Below are 26,188 nucleotides of genomic sequence, written 5' to 3'. Positions count from 1 at the left end.
TCCACTTTGCTAACCACAGGTGGTTATGGTCCCCATTTTTCTGCACTTAAATAGAAAAATATCTTCCTCATCTATATTGCATTAAGAAGGGAGATCTTTAATGAGTTTCAGGCATAATTTCCTGTGTCTACATCAGTACTGTGGTTCAGATTTGTAATCACAGAGAAAATGCTATTTAGCCTCTGAATGATACTGCTCTTATTTAGAGGTTTACATATGAGACTTTGGCTTTAAGGGAGACTCAGTCTTCTAAGGCGTGCTATTATTTAATCAAGAACAAATATATAATCTTCAAAACTCACTTCACAGTAAATCTAATAGTTTAATAATTACCTTGCTCCTTAATGTTGGGAGCTTCTCTCTTGGGGTTTGTTTTGTTTGTTTCACTCCCTAGTAGCTTAAGGTTCGTAACCTTCACTTCTTAATTCCCTTGATGCTTAGTAAAGTACCTATTATCACCCCATTCCATTAGTTAAATAGTCTTCAGTGTTATTTTAAGCAGTTTAATTATTCCATGATTTATCTGATCGGGTTTTTTTACTCTGTGACTTATCTGATCTTATTTTATTCCATCGGCTGAATATATGGCTAGCATGACATTACAGCAATTCTATCAAAGAACCTTAGTAATGATAATAATAATAGTAATAATAAAAAGTGAAACTACTTCCCTGATTTACATTTTTTATTGCAAATCTTTTAAACATCCAAGTGGGTGTTTAAACAGAGACACTGATACTGATTAGACTAACATTTAGGCCTACAGTGGACCATGCTAGCAAAAGTGGGCTCTTTGATTTATCCATTATAATAAAAAAAACTGTCTTGTAAGCATCTGGTGGCTGATTTTTTCAAAGGTTTGAAACTTGGCTAAGTTTTGACAATTTTCCAAACAGGTAACAGAAGCAATATTCTCAGCCCACAGAATTAATCTTCTGCTTAATACAAAGTCTTCAAATCGTACAAATGTTGGAGTTCGCAAGGGTTGAGCAATATATTTTGTAGCACCCTGCTCCCAGAAGAGCTTCATTTTTGGTTCATGTATCTTTCTGCCTAATTTAAAAAAAGTAAAAAAAATAACAAGCTCTCATGGGCATCGGTCCTAGCAAACTGCCTAACAAAAATCATACAGTGAAGTAAACATGCACTGTTCCAACCCAGTGAAGTTTGGCCTTGTAAGCATTTGAAAACTGGTTCTTTTAAGTGCAGCTGTAGCCCATCTTACTCAGTGGTAAAGACTGCAGATTATAATAGTGTAACTAGTGGTATTTCATGTGTTCTGCCTAGAGGTTTCATAGTGTTTAGTGAATCAACACCTTAGGTGTTAATACTTGGGAATTTCACTGTGTTTCACACACTAGTGTGAGATTGATGGTCTGAAATAATACTGATTTTGATCTAAGGTTGTTGATCCACTAGTCTGCTATTATATGGCTTTGTCTCACTGTGGATGAGAGCATGCTGGGGACCGTATCCAGAGAAAATGGAGTGGGAACCTGAGAAGTGAAAGCAGGTGGAAGGAAATTGCAGAAAGAGAGTAGGAAGGCCTTAGTCGAAGAGACTGGATGTCAAGAAGGAAAGGTAACATTGTCCCAAGAAAAGGGTAAAACATCAATAAAAGAGCAGAAGAAAACAAGATGGGGAGATACATGTGAAAAGCTGTGAGTTTCATATACAGGGAACAGAGAAAAAGGGCCTGAGGAATAAAAAATGATGGGGAGGGGGATGAACAAACAGTTGATGGTGAAACAGGTAATTCAGGATGGTAGGAAATGTCCAATGTTGAAACACAAAGAGAGGAGTGGAGGAGTGGAGAGAAAGTTGGTTTTGACAGGGAAGAAAAGTGAAAGACTGAAGGAATTTACTGTTGGGGGTACATGGGAATTGGATGATGCATATTCATTGCTGTGCAAAATAGCACAGCAGGACATTTACATAAAACCTCCAGCTTTCTGAATTTACAACTTAAGCAGGTATCTCTCCAATGGTAAAGAAAAGGGAATACACAATCTGAGGTAGTGACACTGGGGCTTGGATAATAAGAGTTCAAAGCTCAGCCAGAGCCAGCAGCTTATCCTTTGCAGGGGCTGCACAGATCTAGCATCCTGTGCATAGCCGCAGAGGAAAATACCCGACCAGACAGGAGAGAAAGACGCCTTTCAGGAGAATTGATTCTGCTCTGCAGCTAATTTACTAACGGTAAAACTAACATGGCTTGAGAGCAGTTTGGAGCTTCCTTTGCAGCCTCAAGTGCGTAGGGAGATTCTTGAGTAATGTCTTTCACCCCTTCATGCCCCGCATTTCCTACCCGGTCACTACAGTCACTTATCTGTGGCAGCAGGCCTCACAGCCTGTCAGCTGGCCAACACTGGTGCTCCTAAGCCTGTGGTTTATGAAACTGAGCAATGGGCTTTCTTAGCTACCATTTAATGTGTGGTAAAACTTAGCTCCTTTTTTGGCATGGGGAAATTGTATTTGGTTTTATAATGTGCCTATTGCAGTAAATTTATTTATGCTGCCTTTTGGCCTCTTAGAGTTTTTTATTTTCAGTGTTGCACTTCATGTTTCACTAGGTTTAAAGAACTGTTCAAGTCCAACGCTTCCCTGTCCAGTCAGTGTTTTCCCTGTTCATCTGTGCATGTTTTTCTAGCTACTTAGATCATAAGTGTTTCTCCCATTAGTATGAGTTGCACTTTATTTCCTTGTAGTATTTCCTTTGAGGACTAAAGCTTAGGTTCACAGTAGGCAGGCTGCATTTTTTTCCCACTTGCTGTTTTGGAAAAAAAGCACATAGCTCTTTTGATGTAACTGTTGTGGCCTGCCTGCATATCTGATCGTGCATTCTGTTTTGTTTCTCAAGCTCAGTTTCTACATGTACAAACCTCCTTTTTATTTAATTTTGCCTATGTAAAGCTATAATTAGTATAATCTTTCTTTATATATTTTAATTAAGAATTTCCCTTGTCCATAAATATTCAAACTGTTATAAGTTTGCTAACAGATTGATTCTAATGGAAAAAAAAAATATTGGTATTTTCTGCAAAAGTCATAGATGACCTTTACCACATTATGCAGACTCACAGAATGTTTGAGATTGGAAGGGATCCATGGAGGTCATCTAGTCTGGTCAAGTAGGGACACCTACAGCAAGTTGGCCAGAACCATGTCTAGTCAGCTTTTGAATGTCTCCAGGGATGGAGACTTCACACCTCTCTGGACAACCTGTGCCAGTGCTAGGTCACCATCACAGTGAAACAGTGTTTCCTGATGTTCAGAGGGAATCTCCTGCATTTCGGTTTGTGCCCATTGTCTCTGGTCCTGTCACTGGGCACCACTGAAAAGAGCCTGGCTCTGTTTTCTTTGCATCCTCCCTTCAGGTATATACCCACATGGATGAGATTCCCCTGAGCCTTGTCTTCTCCAGGTTGGACAACTCCAGCTCTCGCAGCCTTTCCTCATATGTGAGGTACCCCGGTCTCCTAATCATCTTAATGGCCTTTTTCTAGACTCTCTCCATGTCTCTTTAGTGTTGAGGTGTCCAGAAGTGGACACAGCACTCCAGATGCAGACTCACCAGCGTTAAGTAGAGGAGAAGGATCACCTCCCTCCACCTACTGGCAACACTCCTCCTATATGCAGCTCGGGATACCATTTACTTTCTCTGTAGCCAAAGCACATTTTTTGCTCACATTCAACTTGGTATCTACTTGAACCTGCAGGTCCTTTCCTGCAAAGCTCCTTTCCAGCCAGGCAACCCCCAGCATGTGCTGGTGCCTGGGGTTGTTCCTCCTCAGGTGCAGGATTTCGCACTTCCCCTTGTGGAACTTCATGAGGTTCCTGTCAGCCCATTTCTCCAGCCTGTCAAAGACACTCTGGATGGCATGAGCCTTTGGCATATCAACCACTCCTCCCACTTGGTGTCATCTGCAAAATTGCTGAGGGTACAATCTACCAGGTCATCCAGATCATTAGTGAAGATGTTTAACAGACTAGGACCCAGCACTGATCCCTGGGGTACACCACTAGTTACTGGCCTCCACCTAGACTTCTTGCTACTGGTCACCACCCTCTGGGCCCAGAGACTGAACCATTTTTCAATACACCTGAATGGTGGAATGGCAGTGCATTACCTGTTTCTCTGCTTGGCAAGCATTAGATCAGAACAGGCTTGAATGAAGGTTTACAGTGGAACTTTGCAGTTAATTTGAAGACTTCCTTACTACTATAGTATCTTAGAAAAAACACAGAAATAGCTATCTGAAAACATATTAGTGATGGCCAAAGTCACAGACTGATGTGAGGTGGGAACTGGAATCTGAATGCTGAATGAGTGGGAACAGGTAAAGCATGGAGTGTCTATGAAAACCTTTGAAAATGAAGGCAAGCAGTTTCTGGCTTGGTGGGAAAAGCAGCAGCCCCGGGGGGAATCCATATGTAGGACTTTCAGATTAAAGGGGTAAGATAGGAAAATATTTTTTTGCAGCAGCGTTGTCAACTGTCAAAGGGCAAGATATCCAGTAAGAGATGTCAGAGAGACGTAGACAAACTATAATTTGGACAAAACACCAAGAATAGAGAGAGCACTATTCTTTATTTGTACCAAAAAAAGGTAACTGTGTGTTTCATGAAGGAAGGTACTCAAAGATAAGTTCTCAAAGCAGAAAAGTAAGGTCTAAAGGGTTTCCTGGTGTCCTGTCAAAAGGCACTGAATAAATAATCAAGGGCATAAGAGGAGAAACAAGGCAAGTCATATTTTGCAAGCAGATGTTTTAAGTAATTGCCATTACTAGTAGTTTTGTGCACAGTGAGTCATCACATTGTTTTTTCTTTCCCATTTATATTAATTGGCAAAGACATCACTGGGAAATAAGAATATATATAGTCATTTTATTTTTAGGGTCTACAATATTTCATTAGGCATTGCAGTTTCTCTTAACATAGTCATATCTACTTTATTTGTAACTGAAATTTAAATACCTTTAGACTCTGGTAATTTGCTGAAATTATTCTACTTTCTGAAGTAGAATCTATTTTACTATTGTAAAAATATTTCTACTGTTAGGCACAGTTCTGAAGATACAGCAATGAACTTTAAAATACTCCTTCTAAAGCCTAAGTGAATGAGGTTAAAACTAACACAGACAATTTTGTGTATCCAAGAGCAGGTAATTGAAATTGCCAGTGACCTGAATACCTTAGTCTTGGTGATGTGTGTCAAGGATTCCCAGTTGGAGATATTTGATTGGCGGCAGGAAGCATTGATATAGGAGCATGGGATTTCTTGCGGCATAAATCCAAAACTTTGGGAACCCCAAAAAGCTGTGTATTATTACTAAACTGAAAGTGCATTTTAAACCCTCCTCCTATACAAACACTACCACTTTTCAGAATGGCTGTTAACAAGATTATGCAACTGCTGCTGACTTAGTAAGCTCAGTGACTAAGCATGTTCCATTTTTTCATAATGAAAAAACACAGATATATGTGTGTTGAGAGGTCTCGGTTGAAAGCAGGGCTAATTGGATTTGGAAATAAACCTGTTACAGCTTCCTCCCTGCTTCCACAGTTTGCCGAATTTTCTGCTGTTACTGCCAGAATGGAAAGCCAGCATTAGAAAGCTGAGGAGAGAAAGATCTTTCAATTTTCATAGAAATTTGCAGCAATATTTTCCTGCTTTTCTGTGATTAGAAACATGGGTGGGGTTTTTTTGCATTTAAATGATTCCTCTTTTTCATCGTCTTTTGTAGTAAATTGCCCGCTGTGTACTGAAACCGTACTGAATTTTATTATTTTTATTGCAAAGATTTCTTTCCTGTTCAGCCTTTGTTTATTCATTTATTTATTTAGTGATGTTTTTATGCAAAATTACTATCCTTCCCCTTAGCTGCCTTCCAGTTCAGGTCTCATTTGTCTGTAACTCCCTTCTGCTCTGATGAATCCTTTCTGCACAGCTTATTTTCCCCTGTGCTCATCCTGGCCTCCCCTGTTGGTTAAATTTATATTATATTCTATTTGCTTTAGCAGATATCCAAAAGTGCAAACAGTTAGCTCATTTAGTTGAGCTCTATATTCACATTCTAAATGTATTTCTTGCTCCTTGTGCAGTTTCTTAGTCCTTTCTGACCAACTAATTTATCAGGATAGACATTACTACAGCCTTTGATGGAGAAATATCTCTAAAGACTTCAGTTCAGCGATAGAAGAGCTCACTAAAACAGTTGCTTGCAGCATTCTTGCAGGAATTTAAAATATATGTTTTAGACTCCTTCATTATATGATACTCTACCCTACTCGACTGTACTATAATTGTGACCATTACTAACACGTTAAATGGATTTGATAAATATTAGATAAATGTGCCAGTTTCTACTATTTACAGAGAACAGATTTACTTCTATGGTGGCTGTGAGTCAGACCCCTTTGGCAGTGATGGTACACAGTTGTTGAATTATTTAGGCATAAAGAAACATTTGTGATCTAAGTCATGACAGGTGGTGATGGAGGGTTAGTTTTTTTCCTTACTGATGTGGATTTGTTTACACGTTTAAGGATGGAGGGAGACCTTGGAGGGTGGAGTTATGCTGGGGGTACATTGAAATCATAGCAATTATGAAAGAAGTGTGTTTTATTCTGCCTCTTGTGATTTATATGAATGTGTGTAGTAGTTGCAAATGGTGGCATTTTGGAGATGTTGGCTATGGTTTTATCAATATGATTTCAGCTAGTGCAGGAAGGAATTAATAAACTGAATGATAGGCATTCTGCCCCTGTCCTGCTTCTGCCATTTCAAACACTTCTGTTTTTGCCCATTTTAGACTAGCCTTGTGAAGCTACTTTTGATGCACTGGGCAAATCCCAATCTTCTTAACTGCAATAATGAAAAGCCTTCAGGTAGGTGAAAATCCATGTATATTATGTACATACTAGTTACTGTGACACTGTTTTCTTTCCTTCTTGCTTTCTTAGTTATACACACAAAGGGACACATATGTGTGTATACATGTAGTTTATACAGTATGTAGAGTTATATACACATATGCCTGTGTGTATATATGTTTTTTCATGTATTGCTGAGAACTGCTAGTCATGATCATGCAGGATGTTGTATCTAATGATAGCATGTCCATCCACTTATTGCATTCCCTCTTTATTTTTCGCTATGTTTCTTCCTTGTAAGTTCTTCAGTGCCTTGGTGGTAGGTGCATTTACACTTCCTTGGTGATTTCTTACTAAGTTCCTTTCTGTGTCTCAACTGATGATAGTACGTAGCCTCGTGAACTGGAATCTTCATAGCTGTTGACTGAAAACAAATTCACCATCACGTTTTGAAGTGTAATACCTGTTGTTTCCCACACAAGAAGGCACCTTCTTAGACTAGATAGCAACAGGGAGCTGAAGCACTGGCTCTGAAGATAATAGAATCATAGACCATATTAGATTGGAAGAGGGACTTCAGATCAACTGGTCTAACACAATGATCAAGGCAGAGCTAATGTCAGTAATGCTAGATAGTGTTGAAAAGAAACATATGGCGGTTCAGCCTTCTATGGTTAGGATAAAATGAAGAAGGAACCCAGTAATGCAGAAAATAGAACCTTTCCATCAGGTTATGAGGAGAAACTTCTATCGCAAAATAAAGCAATACACGTTATGCTTCAAGTAATGTACCACCTACAAATACATTCACTTGGAACTTCATGACACTTAACCTCAGAAAAGTTGTTTGTGGTTAGATACATGCCAGTTTGTATTTGTATAAAAGGCCAAATAGATCATCTAAAAATACAGCTAGCTAACCACATTTAGTATATATTTAAGACAGTTAACTGTATTTCTGGTCTGCAAACACAACTGATTTCAGCACTTCTGTATGTGCAAGATATATCAGTCTAGTTTGTGGAAATGTAAAAGGTTTGAAAATTGTTTAAGGACATGTTTTCATTGAAATACAGAGTTGAAAATGGTTGCATTGTTTTTCCTGGAGTCCTATGAATAATACTTCAATTTGCTACACAGTGAGAATGGTCTTGAAGTTTTGTAAATGACAGCTTAATTCCATACTGAATTTACTTTGCTTTTGTTTTCCCAGTAATTTCAAGTATTGTTTTATGATCAACATATGAGCAATTCTTTTCATTGTATCTATCCAGATGCTTAATCTTAACCTGATTTAGAGATTTGGACTTAAAGGAGCTGTTCTGCACTGTTTTCTTTGTCTGATATCTTGGTGTTCCAATTTCTTAGATGTTGCAGCTTCTGAGTTTATTGAGGAAATGCTTCTGAAGGCTGAAATTGTTTGGGAGGAAAAAATGAAAGACCCTTTAGCTGTTTCTGCTTTGTCTCAAGAAGAGCCATATGAAGAGATCATCCATGATCTGCCCGTAATTTCCAATAAACTGTAAGTGTTTCTGTTGTTAAAGAGTGGTGCACTGAGGCCAGATTATCACTTGAACTATATTAGTCAATCTGTGAATCCTGTCTGTGTGTATCTGAAGATATTCAAAACCCACCTGGACATGGTCCTAAGCAACCAGCTCTATGTGTCGCTGCTTGAGCAGAGGGGTTGGACCACATGCCTTCTAGAGGTCCTTTCCAACCTCAACCATTCTGTGATTCTATGCAATTTGATGGGCCAAGTAACTTTTTCATTTTGGAAATCTCTTGAATCATCTTTTGCATTTTTATCTCTCATTTCTTTTTGTAAACTTTAATTCTATAAATATAGACTATGAGTAGTAAAATACATTGTTATAATTGCCAGTAAAATGATCTGGGGTTACCTTAGCAGAATTATTAGGGGTTAATACTGTAGACCCAAACATATTTTCACTAACATAGATGGGAATAGTGTAGTAAAACTGCCATTGCCTGTGAGAGAAGCAGTGACAAGTCCTGAAAATGAAAATAGTATGTGCAATCGCAGATAAAATGATACAACTCCAGGTAGTTACAAATTTGTACTTATATTTGTACCACTTAAAATTAAAATGGAATTAACTAGAATTTAGCAGCGTGAACTTAAAATCTGGTATTGAGTTGAAGATTCAATTTGTGTCTTAAATTGTAAATATTGATCTTTTTTATTTTCTTGTGAAACTTAGAGAAGGCTGTCAGAGGTATGTGAAAAGAGGCATAAAACAGGTATGAAGCATAAATGGCAGGTTTATGGTAGTGCAAGAAATTGATTTCTGAGATTCTCATTTCCAGATACTCTGATACATGAGAATGTTAAAAGGTACAGCTCACATCTTATAAACAGTATGCAGTTGCATGTATATTTGAAGCATGTTGGTGGCATAAGCTCATGGAATTCCTTCATTAATTTTCTGTAACAATCACTTGAGAGTATGTAAGAAGAAAAAATAAATAAAGCCTCTTATAAAGAGACAGAGAAGATATATAAGCTTCCGTTTCATAATAGTTATAATTTATGATCTGCAGAGTGTATTTGGATACATTAAAATTTGGAAGAAATGAGCGATTGTCATGTAATGAACAATCTGTTAAATATAGAATTCTGTGGGATATATTTATATTTAGTAAAGATTGTATATTTCATGGATATTAAACACAGTATATTGTTTCTACTTCATGATTTGTAGTTATTAATGTACATAGCTGGGTTTAGGACAGTAATGCTTGTGGAACTACTTATTTCTTATGCTTGTTAATTCCTTAAGAAATAAGCAGTCCACTAGTATAACCCACTGTTTCAATAACTTCAGTCATACTCCTGAAATCTATGTGGCCTTCAACTGACTTTTAAGTGAAAATAATTGAATTTTGCAGTAGGAAACTAAGGCTTTATATTCTCAAACATAAAGAAAACTTTTGTTTGTAATCATTGATAAAAGTTATAATACCAGGAGTGGAAGGTAGGTTAGCCCTGTAACTCTGTAGTGATGCTTAGCAAAAGAGTTATTCTTACAAGTTTTAGAGACTTTGAGAACTTTTTCATTGTTCTTGCATCTAGGTGATGCATTTCTATGTGCTTTATATTCTAGAAGTTTATGCTGTGGTGCATGTATTATACCGGATACTGTTCTTTGGTGGAAAAACCCATGAACCTCTGGAATACATGACTTGCACACAGTAGAAGTGGCCCGAAAAATCTTCTTTCTCTACTCTTTCCTTCCTGAAATAAATGGATGATGAGAGCTACTTTTTGAGAGTTTTCTATATAGTGACAGTTTATATGACAATAATACAAACCTGCCGTAGATGAAGAACTTCACTGGAAGTTTTGGAAAAACAAAGAAAATGCATTTACATGTGGAATTGGACTGAGCAACCTCTTTAGCTTCTACTGGCAGCTAAGTCCCAGTGTGTGACTGCAGCTAGTTTGGTGGTGCCTACATGAGAACACAGTACTTGGTCAAACCGAAGATCTGTTTAGCCCTGTTCACTGACTTTGACAGTGGTCCACTGCAAATACCTAGGGAACAATTATAGGGATATGGTAAGCTTTGGCCCATTCTTGAGACTTTCAGCAGTCTTAGTTTTAGAGACTTCTTAAGCCAGAGCTTTGCACTAATGCGCTATCAGGTCTGCTGTCAGTGCAGGACAGTATTGGCAAACTTGCTGGCCCACCAGCAATTCAGATGGGAGAGCTCTTGGAAGGCAAAAATACTGATCTATTTTGCCCATGCATGACTCTGCTATCACTACTGAAAATGTGGAAAATTCTGAATGAACCATACCACATTGTTTGCAGAGTTCCCTTTTGCTTAGAAATCCATTAATCTTAGTTTATATTCACCTGAAAATCAGGTGTAATTTCAAAGCTAGTTACCTCAGCTCTGTAGTAGCATGCTTGTTCAACAGTGAAAAACAAAACTTTACAGAGGGTTACTCTTCCAAATTATAGTAGACATATTCTTAAGATATACAGAATTATCCTCGAGGGTGCCTCCATGCCTATTAGAGAGCCAGCCTAGATGACTAATTTCAACCAAATTTTTACCTTTTCAATGGCTAATATTGAAAGCTAAGATTTTCATCCTTCGTGTTCTTTTAAAGGAGTCTATAGAGAAATACGTAATATTCTGGGATGGTGAATTTCTGTGCTATTCTTGTGTACCAAACCAAATGTTTTAGTGCTGCAAAGAGGAGTGCACAATAATAACCCACATTTACCATTGCTTTATTCTATATTGTGTCCATTCTCCGTCAACTCTCCTGACATAAGGGAGTATTTTTAAACTGAGGTGATAAGTCTTACAAGAATTCATATAACTCTATATTGTATCCATATTGTTTTGTGGCCATCTCTCAGAAGAGAACAATATTCAAAAGCAAACTCAAAACCAATGAACAATTATGAATAGCATGTGCTCTGTCAACAAATCTGGTTTGGCTGGTTCTAGATTATGCTATGTATTTCTGGAAGGACACTACGAAGATATGAATTGAAGGTCAGTATCTTTACTCAGGTAGAAAAAAGTTTAGCAGCCAGTATGTTTGCATTATGCTAGCTTACCAAGCAGATCTGGTTTCCTTTAGTCAAGCATTAGGTTATTCCACGTGCATTCCTGTTATTGTAAAGCACTAATTGTATTGCAGTATTTTTTCCTAGTTCTTCTACCGAGCTACTGAGTACTTTTGTCTATCTGATTTAGGAGAAGTGGACTAAGAAGGCACCTGTGTTGGGCTGGCCTTAGTTGACACTCACTGAGTTCCCTTGCTTACTCTCAAAGGCTGCTCCCCCCCACACCCAGCAGGATGAAAAAGAAAATAGAAAGAACAGGGCAAAACAAACTCAGCTTGGGAATTGAATTTAATTTATTGTCAGTTGGTATAAATATTTGAGTACCAACTTGGACATCAGGAAACAAAACCAAAAGAAGGAATAAAACATTTATATACTTAGGGAAAGCACCTTTCCTCCTCCTTTCTGAAGCTCACCTTCTGAGCATCTCTTCCTTTCTTCCTTGTTATTGCTGCAAGTTACACTTAATATCTTCAGTGAGGTATGGGTGGCACAAGGTAGTGTTGCAATTTCTGCCACTCCTTCCCTCTTGCTCTTTTCTGTGCTTCAGCATGGGTCCTCCACAAGCTGCAGTACCTTCGAGGATCTACCTGCTCCAGCATAACTCCTCCAGGGGCCACAGTTCCTTCAAGGAAATATTTGCTCTGGTGTGGCTCTATCCACAGGCTGCAGTCCTTCTTGGAGGACAGCTGCTCCAGTGTGGCTCCTCCAAATGCCACACAGGAAAAGAGCAAGAAGTAAGCAGCAGCAAAGAGAAGTAACTGAAGTCCCCCCAGGGGGTGGTGGTGCCTGCTTTGCCATGGAGCACCTCCTGCTCCTCTGACCTGTGTGGCCACTCTTTTGTTTCTCGGCCTTTTTGTTCCTTCTTCCTCTCTCCCAGTGGTGTTTTCTGCCCTTTCTTAAAATGTTTTCACAGATGTGCCACCAGTTTCACCAATGGGCTCAGCTGTGTCCTGTGGTGGGTCCGTCGTGGAGCTGGTTGAAACTGGCTGTGTCCAGCATGGGGCAGTGTGTGGCTTCTTCCCACAGAGACCCCCCCCTGCAACCCATCTGCTACCAAAATCTTGGAACTTGTGCCCAGTATAGTAATTTGCTGGAAATGCACTTTGCTCATTGCATTATAAAAGTTTTAACAACATCTTATTGTAAGGATTTAAAAATGTGTTTGTGATGTACCACTAATTGCCACCTTATGTGGGTGTTTCTTACTGTTCTGCAAAACTATTTGTGAATAAACTGGTGGAACTTGGCCTGTGAAAATGAGTGGAAGTAGAGGCCAACAAGTAGGAAGCTGGTTTCATATTGGAGACCACATCGTCATATAATCATTTGTCTTTCCTTGCTATTACCAGTATGAGTTTTTCTGAAGGTTGACCAAGTAGATTAGCTAAAGGACAAAATTTTACCAGTGTCATGAGTTTTTCTGAAGGTTGATCAGTGCAGCAGACCTAAGGGCTATGCTGGAAAGTTTTGCCAGTTTTAATTCTAATTAATTACAATTAATTATTTAATTCTAAGTACAATCAGAAGAAATTCTGTTACTCCACTGGCAAAAATACATGCACCAGAACATGTTAATTGACATAGCTTATAGTTCAGGAAATTAAACGGGCTATATCTGTTTAAGGGTGACCTTAGGCTCGTGATATGACTGCAATGATTACCACTGCACTTCTAGTTTAGTACATGTACTTGTAGAACATTTCATGGTGAAATAGTCCCTGAACACACAGATAGTACAATCATCTAGGTAGTATTAAATACTGAAAAATTAGGAGCTTATTCTGAAAGCAATGATAAGTTATTCACAGTATCATAGAATATATATTCTCTGATACATATCTAAGTAAGTAAATATTAATTATAGTGATGGATTTGTTTCAAAATGAGCCTAAGAATGTGAAATAAAATATGCATAAATGTGTTTGAGACAGCAAAGCAGAAAGACATTATATTTTTCTTCTTACAGAGCATTTCCATTTAACCAATTATGTAGCAACTTGCATCTCAATCAATTATGTAGCAACTTGCATCTCAATTACTCATTTTTTCAAATGCTCTTCTAGTGTTTAATCCATTCTGAATTTTCTGCTATGTAATTTTAAGAAGTTTTTTAGACTGAAATTTCAGAGATGATGCAGTTTACGGACGTTAACTAGCTTAGAAACTGTTTGGAGGATCTCAGAATTGCCTGTGGAAGGATTACAGTAACAGAAGTTCTCTCCAACAAAAACTATAGGCTTAAAGAGCTCATGAAAGTGTCATTGCAGAATCTGCCTTGATATGATTATTTTTATAACATCTTTCTATCAAGTTAGAAGCTGCAGCAGTGATTCAAATACTGATTACTTGATTGTCAGCTCCCAGTTTTTTGTATGATTTCCTTTTTCTTACAAAAACAAGGACATGTAAGGAGATGGCAGCTTAAAGAAAACCATCTCAGTTTATCTAAAGTAAAACCCTACACAAAACTTCAAATTAAGTCCATGTATGAGGGCTTACACACCTAAAAATTAAAATGACTATTCTTTCATACAGCAAGCAAGATTTTTTTCCTGGTTAGATATGCTAGTAGCAACAGTCCCATCTTGTTGAAATAAGATTACCCTAGGTAACTCTCCTTCTTGTTTATTACACAACATTATTTTGGCTTAAGTCTCCCTTTGTGGTTAATTATCTATTAATTATCCATTAATTTTCATAAAAGATGACAGTTCATGCTAATCTACTTTTCTGCATTAACATAAAATCTTCCCTTGCGCTGCCCTATAGTTCAGTTTTCAATGGCATTGATTGACTTCATCTTGTCACTAATAGAAATACATGTGAATGTTAATGGAAATATTTTTCTGAAAAGACAGTTTTCTGGAAACCTTTTGTTTCAGTTTGTTTTATTTTTCACAGTGTCTTCTTGAACCTGAGTCATAATGAACTGTTGGAATAATTTTAATATGTTTTTCTTTCTTGTAATCATTCACATTTTTGTTATAATATGAATTATATGTCAGCATTTCCATCATGTAAAGTCCTATTAACATCTCACAAATGCGCATCATTTATAGACTATCCTTCTGTACATCAATACATGGAACACACCTGTTAAGTCATGTTATTATTGTCCTCTTGAGTTCAAAATGCACCTGTGGAAACAGTAGACACCTTGTTTCCTCACTCTTTGCTATGATTTACAACCTACTTCTCTTTTGTGACACCTGAAAATTTCATTTGATTGCAAGGAGTCTACAGCTGAATTTTAAGAAGTGTTTGCAATGTGTGTTGTATAGTTATCGCAAAAGTGGTAAGATTAAATGGGTAAGGTTCAACTTTATGGCAAAAAAGTCCTGCATCTTCACAATTTAAAAGAAACACAGCATGAATAATAAAAAGTTATAAGTGGTAGTGCTTTAGGTTTTAATATTGAAATGTATTTGGCTTATGCTTTTCTCTAAATTGTCTCTTTGTGATTAAATCTTACAAATAATTCAGACAAAAGGAATTTGAGCATTTTTAGACAATAGCAAAAGACTACTTGAAAACTTTGTATTTAATTATGTTTTGTTCAATTCCGAGTCTGGGTAAAATGTGATTTATTATTAGTCATTCCTGCTTGTGGGTGTCACAGCTATTTTATTTCTTGTACAGTCTAATCACTGAAATATCTTATTCTATGACATCTAATTGCAAAGTTCACAAAAATAGTTGGGTAATGGCTTTTCTGTTCTGCAGACCAAATCAGGAAAAAAGGCAAAACCAGTTAGCTCTTGGATCTTTTGTCCACATGACATTTGGTAAATAAATTTATGAGAAAATTATCTTAGGTCAATATAGAATTTTTTATTTTCACTCGTGTTCCTCTCGAAATTTTACAATAAAATATTTGAAGCAAAAAATCATTAGAAAGGAAATTATGTATATTTCTTTACAAAATGTTGAAACTAATTCTATCAGTGTTTGCAGTCTGAGAACTTCATCAAAAGAAAGGTTTTGTTCATGTATCTTTTGTTCAATAAGAAACTACTTTGACTTGTTTTTCAATGAATTCTGCTTAGAAGGTGCTTTGCCTCTGCCTAGAACTGTACCTTTCTAAAACTATGTCTGTGTTTCAGTTCTGTTTCCAAAAGCATATCTTATTCTGTATTGAAATTAGTGTTAGCTATTGGTCCTTCTGCATTTCATTTGAGTTAACCTTGTAAAATCCTGTGTTTGTTATAATCCGTGATCAAATTCAAGTAACTTAGAATAAAAATTAGATTTTTATTTGATAAGTTTGACATCTGAGCTTTATCCCATAGTGGAATGCACTATTCCTGCATTTCCACATTCAGTCCACATTTCCTTTTGAAGAAATTGCGCCCACATTCTGGCAAGGAGCTTGTCTCATTTGTATTGTCAGAGTCCAGATGATTAAGATGTTTGTCTTTTCAACTCCTGGGTCTGATTCCTCACTAATTCCTCTGGATATACAACACTGCCAAAATTATCCACAATTTTGGCTTTTTTGTTTTTGAGGAGTGTGATATGGTCTGGAGTGACAGTAGGGAAAACATCTCCATGTGTGTAAACAAGTTTAATTTATGTGAATGAGGATTGATGTGTAAAGTTGCAGTTATTTCAGGAGTCTGCTGTTTGCTTGGGCATTTCTTTAGCATATCCCAAATTCAGAGCAGCTTTTGGTCATAAAATATATCTTGGATATTGCCTGATTAAAAGTAAATTAAAAAGTAGTGGAATTTAACTTTATTAACCGCAATGGCAATATCTGTATTGAATTATTTTAAAACATTGTTTTTCAAAACAGTATTGTGTAGGTTAATTGGGTATTTTAAATTCCATTTCAAAATTGGCTATTGATTTGCTAGCCTAGTGCTGTTAAAAGCAGATTCATGCATATTCTTTTTGGCTTATGCAGTCATGCTTCACAAAAGATATGCATAAAGGTGAATTTTAAATCAAAGTGTTTTGCTCTGTGTCTTTGAGAACATACTAACCTGTGTGAACAGTTTATTTCTCACCATTTTCTTTTTTGTACTTGGACCAGGAACTTGTCTCAGCACTGAATTTTGTCTCAGTTCTGCATTTGTGCCACCCACATTTGGCAATCTTTTGTTTGTCTGACATCTTCAGGAGAAGCCTAATTGTTTTTTTGATTCTCTTTGTAGCAATCCCCTGGCTTTACCGATTGCCAAGCAAGACAGTTTGCTGGAGAAAGACGCCATGTTTAAAGATGCAGCTAAAGGCTTATGTAAGCAGCAATCTCAAGACAGTGTATCTGAAAATGTCACTGTGAATACTACAGCCAAACTTGAACAGGTAACAGCATGCAGTTTCTTGAAATGTTTGTTAGTGCCTAGGTCTGGAAATTGTAAACTTAATGAAGCCAAAGACCACCCTAATTTCCCCCCCCTCACCACACAGTGGTATCTTTTGCACTGTGGAGCCTTGTCTCCTCAGTCAGTCCCTGCCATCCCTGCAAAGCCTTCCCTCCCTGCTAATGGAACAGCTGCTTCCAGCCAGCCACGGTGGCAGGTCAGGGCGGTGGTAGTCGAGGGGCTCAGAGCTCCTCACGATCCATGGTTCGCACGGCGGAGAGACAACTGTTAGCACTCCCCAAAGTGTCCTCCTCTCCAGCTTCCTTTTACAAAGGAAAGAAATACACTCTGGGAGACTGCAAAAACAAAGAGAATGTCTAAGGAATATTAAGTTGCAAAAGAAGTGACTGTAATTTAAAGATAGGAATTGCCAGGTTTACAGCTGCAGTGTTAACTCCCTTTCTTATGCTAATTCATTAGAATATAGGCACTGGTTATTTGGATACCATTTACAGTTTTCTCCACTGGATTATAGTCGCATTCAGTGTATAGGGTAACTGCAAAAGGAGGCAATTATCTATTGCTTGTAAATACAGCATGTCCTAACTTTGAATGTTTAAGATTCAAATATTGTTTGGGGTGGGGTGGGCTTTTTTTTATTTCTTCTGTACAAGTGGTTTTATTTTCTTTTACATGCATTTGGGAAACATGTTCCAGAAGCATTTAACCACTTAAAAAAAAAATACTTCAGAACTGGGGGGATAGGGCTGGGGTGGGTAGAAGGGAGAATTTCCGTTTAAAATAATTTACTGTGAATTTGAAGCGTAACAAAGAGCAAGATACTGAATATATTTAAACCACATTCAGTTTGATAAAACTGCATAAATGCCTTGGCAGAAGCATGCACACTCCACTGCTTGCTTTTAAAAAATGTGTTTCAGAGGAGTTGATCATATGAGATCAATCAGTGAGCTCATATGTCAATCATATGAGTCTGTCTCTGAAAGTCCCCAACTTTGGAATCCCATAGAGCACTCAGTTCCCTACTCAGTCAGAAGATACCAAAAAATGTTTTGCACTTGGCTTACATCTTGTTTTCATGTCATAGAATTTCTGGCCTTGCTGACTGTGCAGTGATGGGATGAAAACACAGTCAATCCAAAAGAGGAGCACTACTGGTCACAAAAGTAAATGCTTGCAACACTATTACAAGGAACCCTCCTATAATTGTAAGAAAAGAGAAGGAGGTGTTTAGCTTAGGATCTTGCTGAGGCTATCACTTGCTTCTAGATGTTCAAGGGGAATGTGGACAAGAACATATGTACTTCCTTCTGCCTGATTCTGTTTTGGTGCGGACCGAGCTAAAATTATTCTGGGTTGTCATTATCTCCAGGCTAAACTTCTGCTTTATAGTTTATGCAGTAAAACAGATACAGAAACTGGTTGGAAGAACAGCTAATATTCCAGGTGAGAAAGAGCAACTAGAGGTCTTCGTGCTGTTAGTTTTGTCCTCCACCATGATCTAGAGTCACTTCAGGGTCCCAGGGCAGATTTTCAAATCTTTACTCCTGCTGTTTCAGTGGAACTTCCCACACTAGTTAAAATTCAGAGACAATACAGAAGAATTAAAGGTGAATCTCTTTTAGCTCCATTAGCTGAGAAATTTCTGCAGAAAACACTCTGTGAAATTCTGGTCTAAATGAGCTAGAAGGTATGTGTATTTTGTGGTCTTTTAGAAGCAGTAAAAACTACAAACCTTGCCCAGTATCTGCACTTGCTTAGTAAGTGATGCTCCCTTGGAAAGGAATAAGCAGGAACAGTCCTATCCAGGAAATCAGCACTAACAGGGGATAGATTAGAAACTGTGCTGTTTCAGTGTGTTTTTGAATGACTGATTATATTAAAAAAAAATCATAGATTAACAGAATTTTTCAGCTGGCAAGGGCTTAATAAGCTTTAGCTCTTATGGGCAAAAGAGAATAAAACAGTTTAATCACTTCAGGAAATAGTTTAATGTTAGTAAACAAAAGAATTCCCATATTTTGTTGAATGAATAGATGAGTGTTTTCTTTTTGAAGTGACATAATTGTGGTGCTGGAAATACAATGATTGTATACTGTACTACTTGCCATGCATTATGAACTGTAGGTACATGTATATCATATCCATATTTGTGTACATAATATGTAGATCTTTGTTTTCAGAGATGATATTTCCAAGTAACACATTTTATTAACTTCTTTTATTATTCCACAACTTGGAAATTAATTTTTTTATTTAGTGCTGATACCAAAGGAAGCCTTTTAACCCCTTCCCACTATCCCTGCCTCTTGGGCAGGAATTGAAACAAAGTCTAATGAGTTTCACTATCTTTTATTCTTACCGGTTGCATTCCAAACTACACTCAGAGTAATCATGTTCTGTGTAATTTTTCAATAGAATACTTGGGGTTTATGTACATATATTATTGAAATAGATCAGCATGATATTTGGTGTGCTTTGTGTCAGAAATATCATGCGTTCTTAGGCAATATGGCATGCAGATTAGGCCCTTACTGGGTGATCAGAGAGAAAGAAAATCATTTATTACATCTGAAACATGCATTTTTAATAGAGAAAGCTCGTAACTTTTTTGGCTTTCAGAAAACTAACAGCTCAAATTTATATGTAGCCTCCAGATTTTTTAATTGCAGAAATGATGAAAAAGAGCCTTGCAAAAATATTATTTCTCATGAAGTAAGATTTTTATTACATGAAGCATAGGAGATAGGAATCAAATGACTACATCGATAAAGCATTTTGGGTCTCTCTTGTCTTGTATTAGTTTTTGCTTTTTCCTAGGTAAAAGATGTTCTTTGATCATCTGTAATGACAGAGTCTGTGCTGCCAAACAAAGCAAGCAGTATGAATAATTTCCAGAATTTTATTATAGCTGGCAATTTCTCTTCCTCTCAGCTGGGAAGGATATTTTTTCGATAGCAGACTGAAATTACTGGCCTGGAATTGAGTTACGTGCTTCATGCTACAAACAAATATAGATTAATTTTTTTCTGATTCTTAATTGGGTGTTTTTTAAAAAAAAATCTTTTCTCTTTGTCTTATAATTCTTGTTTACATATTGTTGGCCATATGAACTGTGTGATAGACTATCCCCTGATGCCCTTTTGATTGTTCTAGTATCACTACATACACAAGGGACGACTGTGTATATTGTAGTATTACACAAAGAGCTAGATTGCATACTTATTTCAGTGACCGAGTATGTAAAAAATTAAAAAACATTAGATGTTTTTATTTAAACAGATGTGAATGCTGTTAAGTGTACATAATTTACATGAATAAATAAGAACCTTCATTATTAGCATTACAAAAATCTCAAAAACTAGTAACTTCCAGAGGCATAGTTATATTGGAACTTATGCTGGTTTTACAGTTATTTTTCATTTATGTCTTGTAAAATATGCATCATGCAATGAGTATAATAGCCAGATACATGCATCAAGGTGAAAAAATAGAGAAAACTAATCTATGTGCTCATAAAAGTAGGTGAGAACAGAATTTGAAGGTGTCCACAAATAACTTATTAATAATGTAAATAGTTTAGTACCAACTAAAATCACTTGTGAGTTTAAGGCATTTGGTTTCCTATTTCTATGTGATTTATTTCCTCATTGACCTGCAAATTTTGATGGAAAGAGTCTGTTAGAAAATGTTGAATTACCACATCCTAAACTTTGTGGAAAAAAAGAAGTTGATGGAAAAAGATTTTTATTCCCTTACTTGGAATTTAACTGAGTACTTCACCTTTCTAACCATCTACCTATAGAGTCAGCATTTTTTATTATACTTACATTATGAAATAAAAACAAGCCAGGGCCTGTTCTATGGCCTAGGGCTATATGGGACATGTCAGTGTGCATCCGTAGGACAAAACTCTTTTCTCCCTCAAAAGATGGGGCTATGCCTTAACATCCTATGAGGAATGACCATTGATGTTTGACCTGAATGATATCTGGGCATTATCTGCCTGAGTGCTAGCTGACATGAACCAAGAACATACAAGGAAATGTGCTAACAGTTCAGAAAATATGGAGAATCCCAGGGTAGTGCTTGAATCCAAACCCTTCTTTTATTTACAAATTAAGACATTTGCCTCTATCCTAGAATAAGTTTAATCTTTATAGAGATAGATTAAGAGAAGCTCACTCTCTGGCACAGGTGTTAGGAGTTTTGACAGCACATAAGGGAGTTTAGCAAAGACCCACACCTGCTTTGTTCCTGCAAGCCAAGTAAGCACACTAATAAGGAAGGGAGTCCACAGGCTTCTGACTTTCATCTGCTTTCCCTCTACAAGGCATTTTAAAAAGTTCTTGGAATTCTTTTGTTCGCTTTGTTCTATTCCAATGTGCATCATCAAAACCAAATGTCAAAATTTAATTTACTTTTTTTTGCCAAGTGGAATTCTTGTTTTCTAACTAGCCTTGCATCCAACTTCCATGATTAAAAATAAAAAGAGCAAGATATGTTATCTTCTGTGTGACAGAAAAATCCACATTCACTTCAGTGGGATGAGGAATAAACATGTAGAATAGGTAGACAGAAAGACACAGATATGGCAGGCAACTTGTGTATGTTTGTCTTGTTCTGAAAATAGAAATATTTTAAGAGGAATGTGTTTTAAATAGACAGAAAAAAGGAGAATAGTCACAGTAGTATTTTGATAGACTCCACCATTTTAGAGTACATCTCTTCTGAAATAAATGAATTAGTGAGATGAAGACTGTGGGAAGATACGTTCTAAAATTTTCAGCTGGCCTATTTCACAGTTTACATGTTGGAGCAAGTAGATTTTACATGTACATTTAAAACTTAATCACTAAATTAGCTAAGTCTAGTAAATAATCTTCTTAAGATACTCTTTTACAGTTATACATTTATTGCTTTTGGGGCTTAATGGAATGAGAGGTGTTTTCCCACATTTTTTATGGGGAAATAAGGAAATAGAATGCATCATTAAAGTTTGATTGGACACTACTGCCTTCTTGCCCCTTTACATCTGTGCAGCTAGTACATCTAGAGCTACTGTTGTAAGGTATGCTTTCCTTACATTTTTTATGGGTTGCTACTTTATCAGTCCAGTTCAACGTGTGTTGCAGATTGAATGCATGTTAGTGCCCGCCTTTCCTGTTTTAGTGGGTGAGTGGAAAAACACTGAAAAATCTCTTGCTAGTTTTCATGCTGTTATATGCATATGGGGTTTACATATACCATTTTAGATGTCAACATTGTTGCCTGTAGAGCTGATAAAAAAATGAGGCAACTTTCTGTGAGGACTTTGCCTGTTTCCTCATATACTTGTTTTGAGCATCATTTTCTACTGAATGGATTTGTCCTTAGGCGAATAGTAAGGAAATTATGAAAGACTAAAGCAGGGGTCCCAACATTTTTCCAGTCACTGTGTCAGTCCCAAAATGGAAGTATTTTGAAGTTCCCAATATTATTATGAAAATTTCTAAGCCAGAGCTATTATAAGAGACAACAATGCAGTACTAGCTACAGTGCTTGGAGTAGAGAAAAGAATAGAAGCATACCCTCCACAGATAAAAGGTATTGCAAGGCTTTGGGACTCAGTAGAACCTGGGACCTTGCAAGCCCTTCTTACGTGTATTTTTCCTCAGTGGGGAAGTATGGCTTCATACACAGAATCATAGAATCATTTAGATTGGAAAAGACCCGTAAGATCATCAAGTCCATCTGTTAACTAACTCTGCAAAATCTACCACTAAACCATGATGTGTACATGTCTTTTAAGTACTTCTGGGGACGGTGACTCCACCACTTCCCTGGGAAGCCTGTTCCAATGCTTGATAACCCTTTCCGTGAAGACATTTTTCCTAATATCCAATCTAAACCTCCGCTGGCAAAACTTGAGGCTGTTTCCTCTTGTCCTGTCACTAGTTATCTGGGAGAAGAGACCTACACCCACCCCGCTACAACCTCCTTCCAGGTAGTTGGAGAGAGCAGTAAGGTGTCCCCTCAGCCTCCTTTTCTCCAGGCTAAACAACTCCAGTTCCCTCAGCCATTCCTCATAAGGCTTGTTTTCTAGACCCTTTACCTCCTTAATTTAATTTATTACATTTTATGTAATACTTTCAAATTAATTTTGCTTTATTTTGCAGTTTCTTTAGTAATTAAGCTTGTATCTCATTATTCAGTACTGGACTTAGAGAAAGACAAGATTAGGTTGAGTTGGGCAAGTGACTGAAAACAAGTACAGTACTTGACTCTTTGGACTGTAAGCAGCTGCATAATGTTAGGATAGCTAAGGCTATAAAGAAACTTGGAATCTAAGATAAAATGTTCATAGTAGCATGGCATAAGTCAAACATGCAATAAGTACAGATAAAAAGGGTGTCTCTTGCGTTTTGTTTGTGCTGATGTGAAAGCAGTCCTCTTTTTGACAGACACCTTGATTCTGCAAGAATATTTAGTGTAAAATGAAGTGGGAAGTTGATATTCCAGAATTCGTATTTGTATTTCTCTATTTGTAGACTAGAGAAGGTTTGAAGTTTTTGTAACTTCATTTGTACCATGCCAGCATATGAGTCTGAGTAAAGCTGGTGAAATATTTCAACAGAAGAAGGAAGATTTTGGTTTATGTTATAAGGTCTAGTGGTTCTGTGATTGTGATGTCTGGTGTGCATCATTTCTTTCTTCTTGGTAGAATAGACGAATAAGAAATGCCATCTCTTTTATGACTGTTCATTGAATATTTTCATACTGGTATTCAGTACTTCTTTTTAGAAGAAAAATATTCATAGGGTCAAAGATCTAGGAATTGGAGAAGGTACAAAGTCAGATTGTCGTGGTTTAACCCTGTCCAGTAACAGAGTACCACAAAGTTACTTGCTCACTGCCCTTCACTCAGAGGGATGGGAAGGAGAATCAGAAAGGAATGTAGAACTCAAGGGTTGAGATAAGAACAGTTTAATAGGTAAAGCAAAAGCTGCGCACACAAGCAAAGCAAAACAAGGAATTCATTCACCACTTCCCACCGGCAGGCAGGTGTTCAGCCATCCCCAGGAAAGCCGGGCTCTGTCACACGTAACAGTTACTTGGGAAGACAAACGCCATAATGCCAAATGTCCCCACCTTCCTTCTTCTTCCCCCAGTTTATATACTTGGCATGACGTCATATGGTATGGAATACCTCTTTGGCTAACTTGGGTCTCCTGTCCTGGCTGTGTCCTCCCCCAGTTTCCTGTGCCCCTCCAGCCCTCCTGCTGGCGGGGCCCAAGGAACTGAAAAGTCCTTCATTTAGTATAAACATCACCCAGCAACAACTAAAAATCAACAGTGTCCTGTCGGCATTGTTCTCACATCAGAGCCAAAACACAGCACTGCACCAGATAATAAGAACAAAACTAACTCTATTCCAGCTGAAACCAGGACACAGATCTAATTCATCCTGATTGTTTATGACTGCAAACTTCCCAGTGTTTGCTCATGGTTGCCTAAAAATTGCACGTGAATGAGTGTGTTGTGTATATGTTTCAAGAATCGTGAAACACTGAGATAAAGAGCACTTGTTAGTCTTATTTCATTACGATAAGTTACTTAGCAGTATCATACCATACAGTTCTGGGAAATGTAGGAAGACAACCCCAGGGTGTTGTGATTTCTCACCTAGACCATGAAACCATGGAAACAATGGAAGTTCAGTAGTTCAGGATCAGATCCCCAGTATTAAACACCACTATCTGTAGCCTTTGGGGTCTTCTCCTTGCCAGAAGCACACACCATATCTCATCCAAAATCTCCCAGTCTGTTCTCTGCTTCTGTCACTGATTTCCTGCCACATGCCACTGCCAGAGGCTGAAGATGCTGAGTTGCTCTCCAAGAAAGGACAGCGTCTGCTTTTCTCCTGAGCCTTCATCTTAAGCAGAACAATAGAACAATGTAGAACAATGGAGTGTCTTCTTCATTGTCCATCGTCAAAATTGACACTGAGAGAATATTTTAGTAAACTCTGAACAAACAATTTAAATAATTCCACCATTGTTCACATGAGAATTTTCTGTTTCTAGGTATTCTGCTGACATGCAAAAATGTTTTTCTTCAAGCTGACATAAAAAAGGAATCAACCTACATTTTAAGTGTAGATCATAATTTATAATCACACTGCTTAATGTATCAATGTTTATTTTGTCTGTAATCCAATTTCCATTATCACTGATTCTTTTTCCTTCTGTCCTATTCTACGTTTTGAATTTGCTGGGGTTTTTTTTCCTTAGCATGTGCTTTGCCTTGCAGAGCTTATATTATTCCTTCAAAGCGTCAAAAATATTAAGCTCATTTCATTCACCAATTTTGGCTAAAGTAGCTGCTTCTGAACCCCTTCTGATGTCCTTGACAACATGATTCCCACTTCTTATTAACTTTGTTCTAATGTGCAGGAAAAAATCTAATAGAATTTTAAATCCTGTATGATGAAAAGTAGTATGAGATCTTTGTTGAATACTGGGCAATAAATAGGTTACTAAACTTTTATAGTCTTGATTTCTTTTGCCATAAACATTTAATGAAGACCACAGAAGAACTGCGTTTCAGTTGAGAATCTGTATGGGTTCAGGGACAGCCAACTGCACTCTAATAGGGGTCTATGTTCTTAAGAGCCCGTCAGACTCCTGCAGTTTTACACCTTAACACTGATAATAATTTTTTATGTTCTTCTCTTGCTTAAGATAATTGATGTGTAATTGTCTGGGAGGAGTGACAGCTTTCCGATTTCCTAGTACATTTTTGTCCATAAATTCTGGTGATCCGGGTTTATACTTCAGGTCAGAATATTGCAGTACAAGATGAAAGAAATAAATTACTTTATTTCTCTAAATTGTGTTTTCTAGATCAAGCTAATGCCTCCAGCTCCAAATGATGACCTGGCTTCTTTGAGTGAGCTAACAGACAGCAGCCTGCTTTATGAGATTCAGAAGCGTTTCAATAATAATCAGATATATGTGAGTTGCTATTCATCTATCAACAGTGAGATTTCAAAAAAGAGCAAATGAGAGAATAGGAAAAATGGGATTACTATTATAATTATTGGACAGTAACTTGCCCCAGTCTCATGACTAATATTTAAATGGATCAGGACATATGCATGTGTAAGCCCTGCAATTTCTCAAGCTTTTATATATAAAAAAATAAATAAAAAATGGAATAACACCTCAGATAGGTTTGGATACAATTTATGTGTGTTTCTTTCACAGAGGAAATGTATTGGTAAAAATTTATGGGCACATGTAAACTTCCTTCTCAAACCACCAAAAGATCCTTCCATCTTTAACATTATGTTAATTTTAAGAGAGCACATGATTACTGGAAATTTAAA

General features: G+C 37.2%; 1 protein-coding gene across 3 annotated transcripts in view; it reads left to right on the top strand.

The window, feature by feature from the left end:
* MYO16 (myosin XVI) overlaps nt 1–26,188 on the top strand; it is a 412,120-nt gene that overhangs the window by 198,763 nt on the left and 187,169 nt on the right. For all 3 annotated transcript variants that reach the window (XM_055802518.1, XM_055802516.1, XM_055802517.1), the window contains exons 8-11: nt 6,816–6,891; nt 8,245–8,398; nt 16,648–16,798; nt 25,704–25,814. In XM_055802518.1, the coding sequence (XP_055658493.1) occupies nt 6,816–6,891; nt 8,245–8,398; nt 16,648–16,798; nt 25,704–25,814 (492 nt within the window). The remainder of the gene's footprint in view (nt 1–6,815; nt 6,892–8,244; nt 8,399–16,647; nt 16,799–25,703; nt 25,815–26,188) is intronic.

Source organism: Falco peregrinus, chromosome 4 (assembly GCF_023634155.1).
Source record: "Falco peregrinus isolate bFalPer1 chromosome 4, bFalPer1.pri, whole genome shotgun sequence".
In the NCBI taxonomy this organism is placed as follows: Eukaryota; Metazoa; Chordata; class Aves; order Falconiformes; family Falconidae; genus Falco; species Falco peregrinus.
The sequence above is the reverse complement of the archived record's forward strand: the minus strand, read 5'-3'. Positions and strand labels throughout refer to the sequence as shown.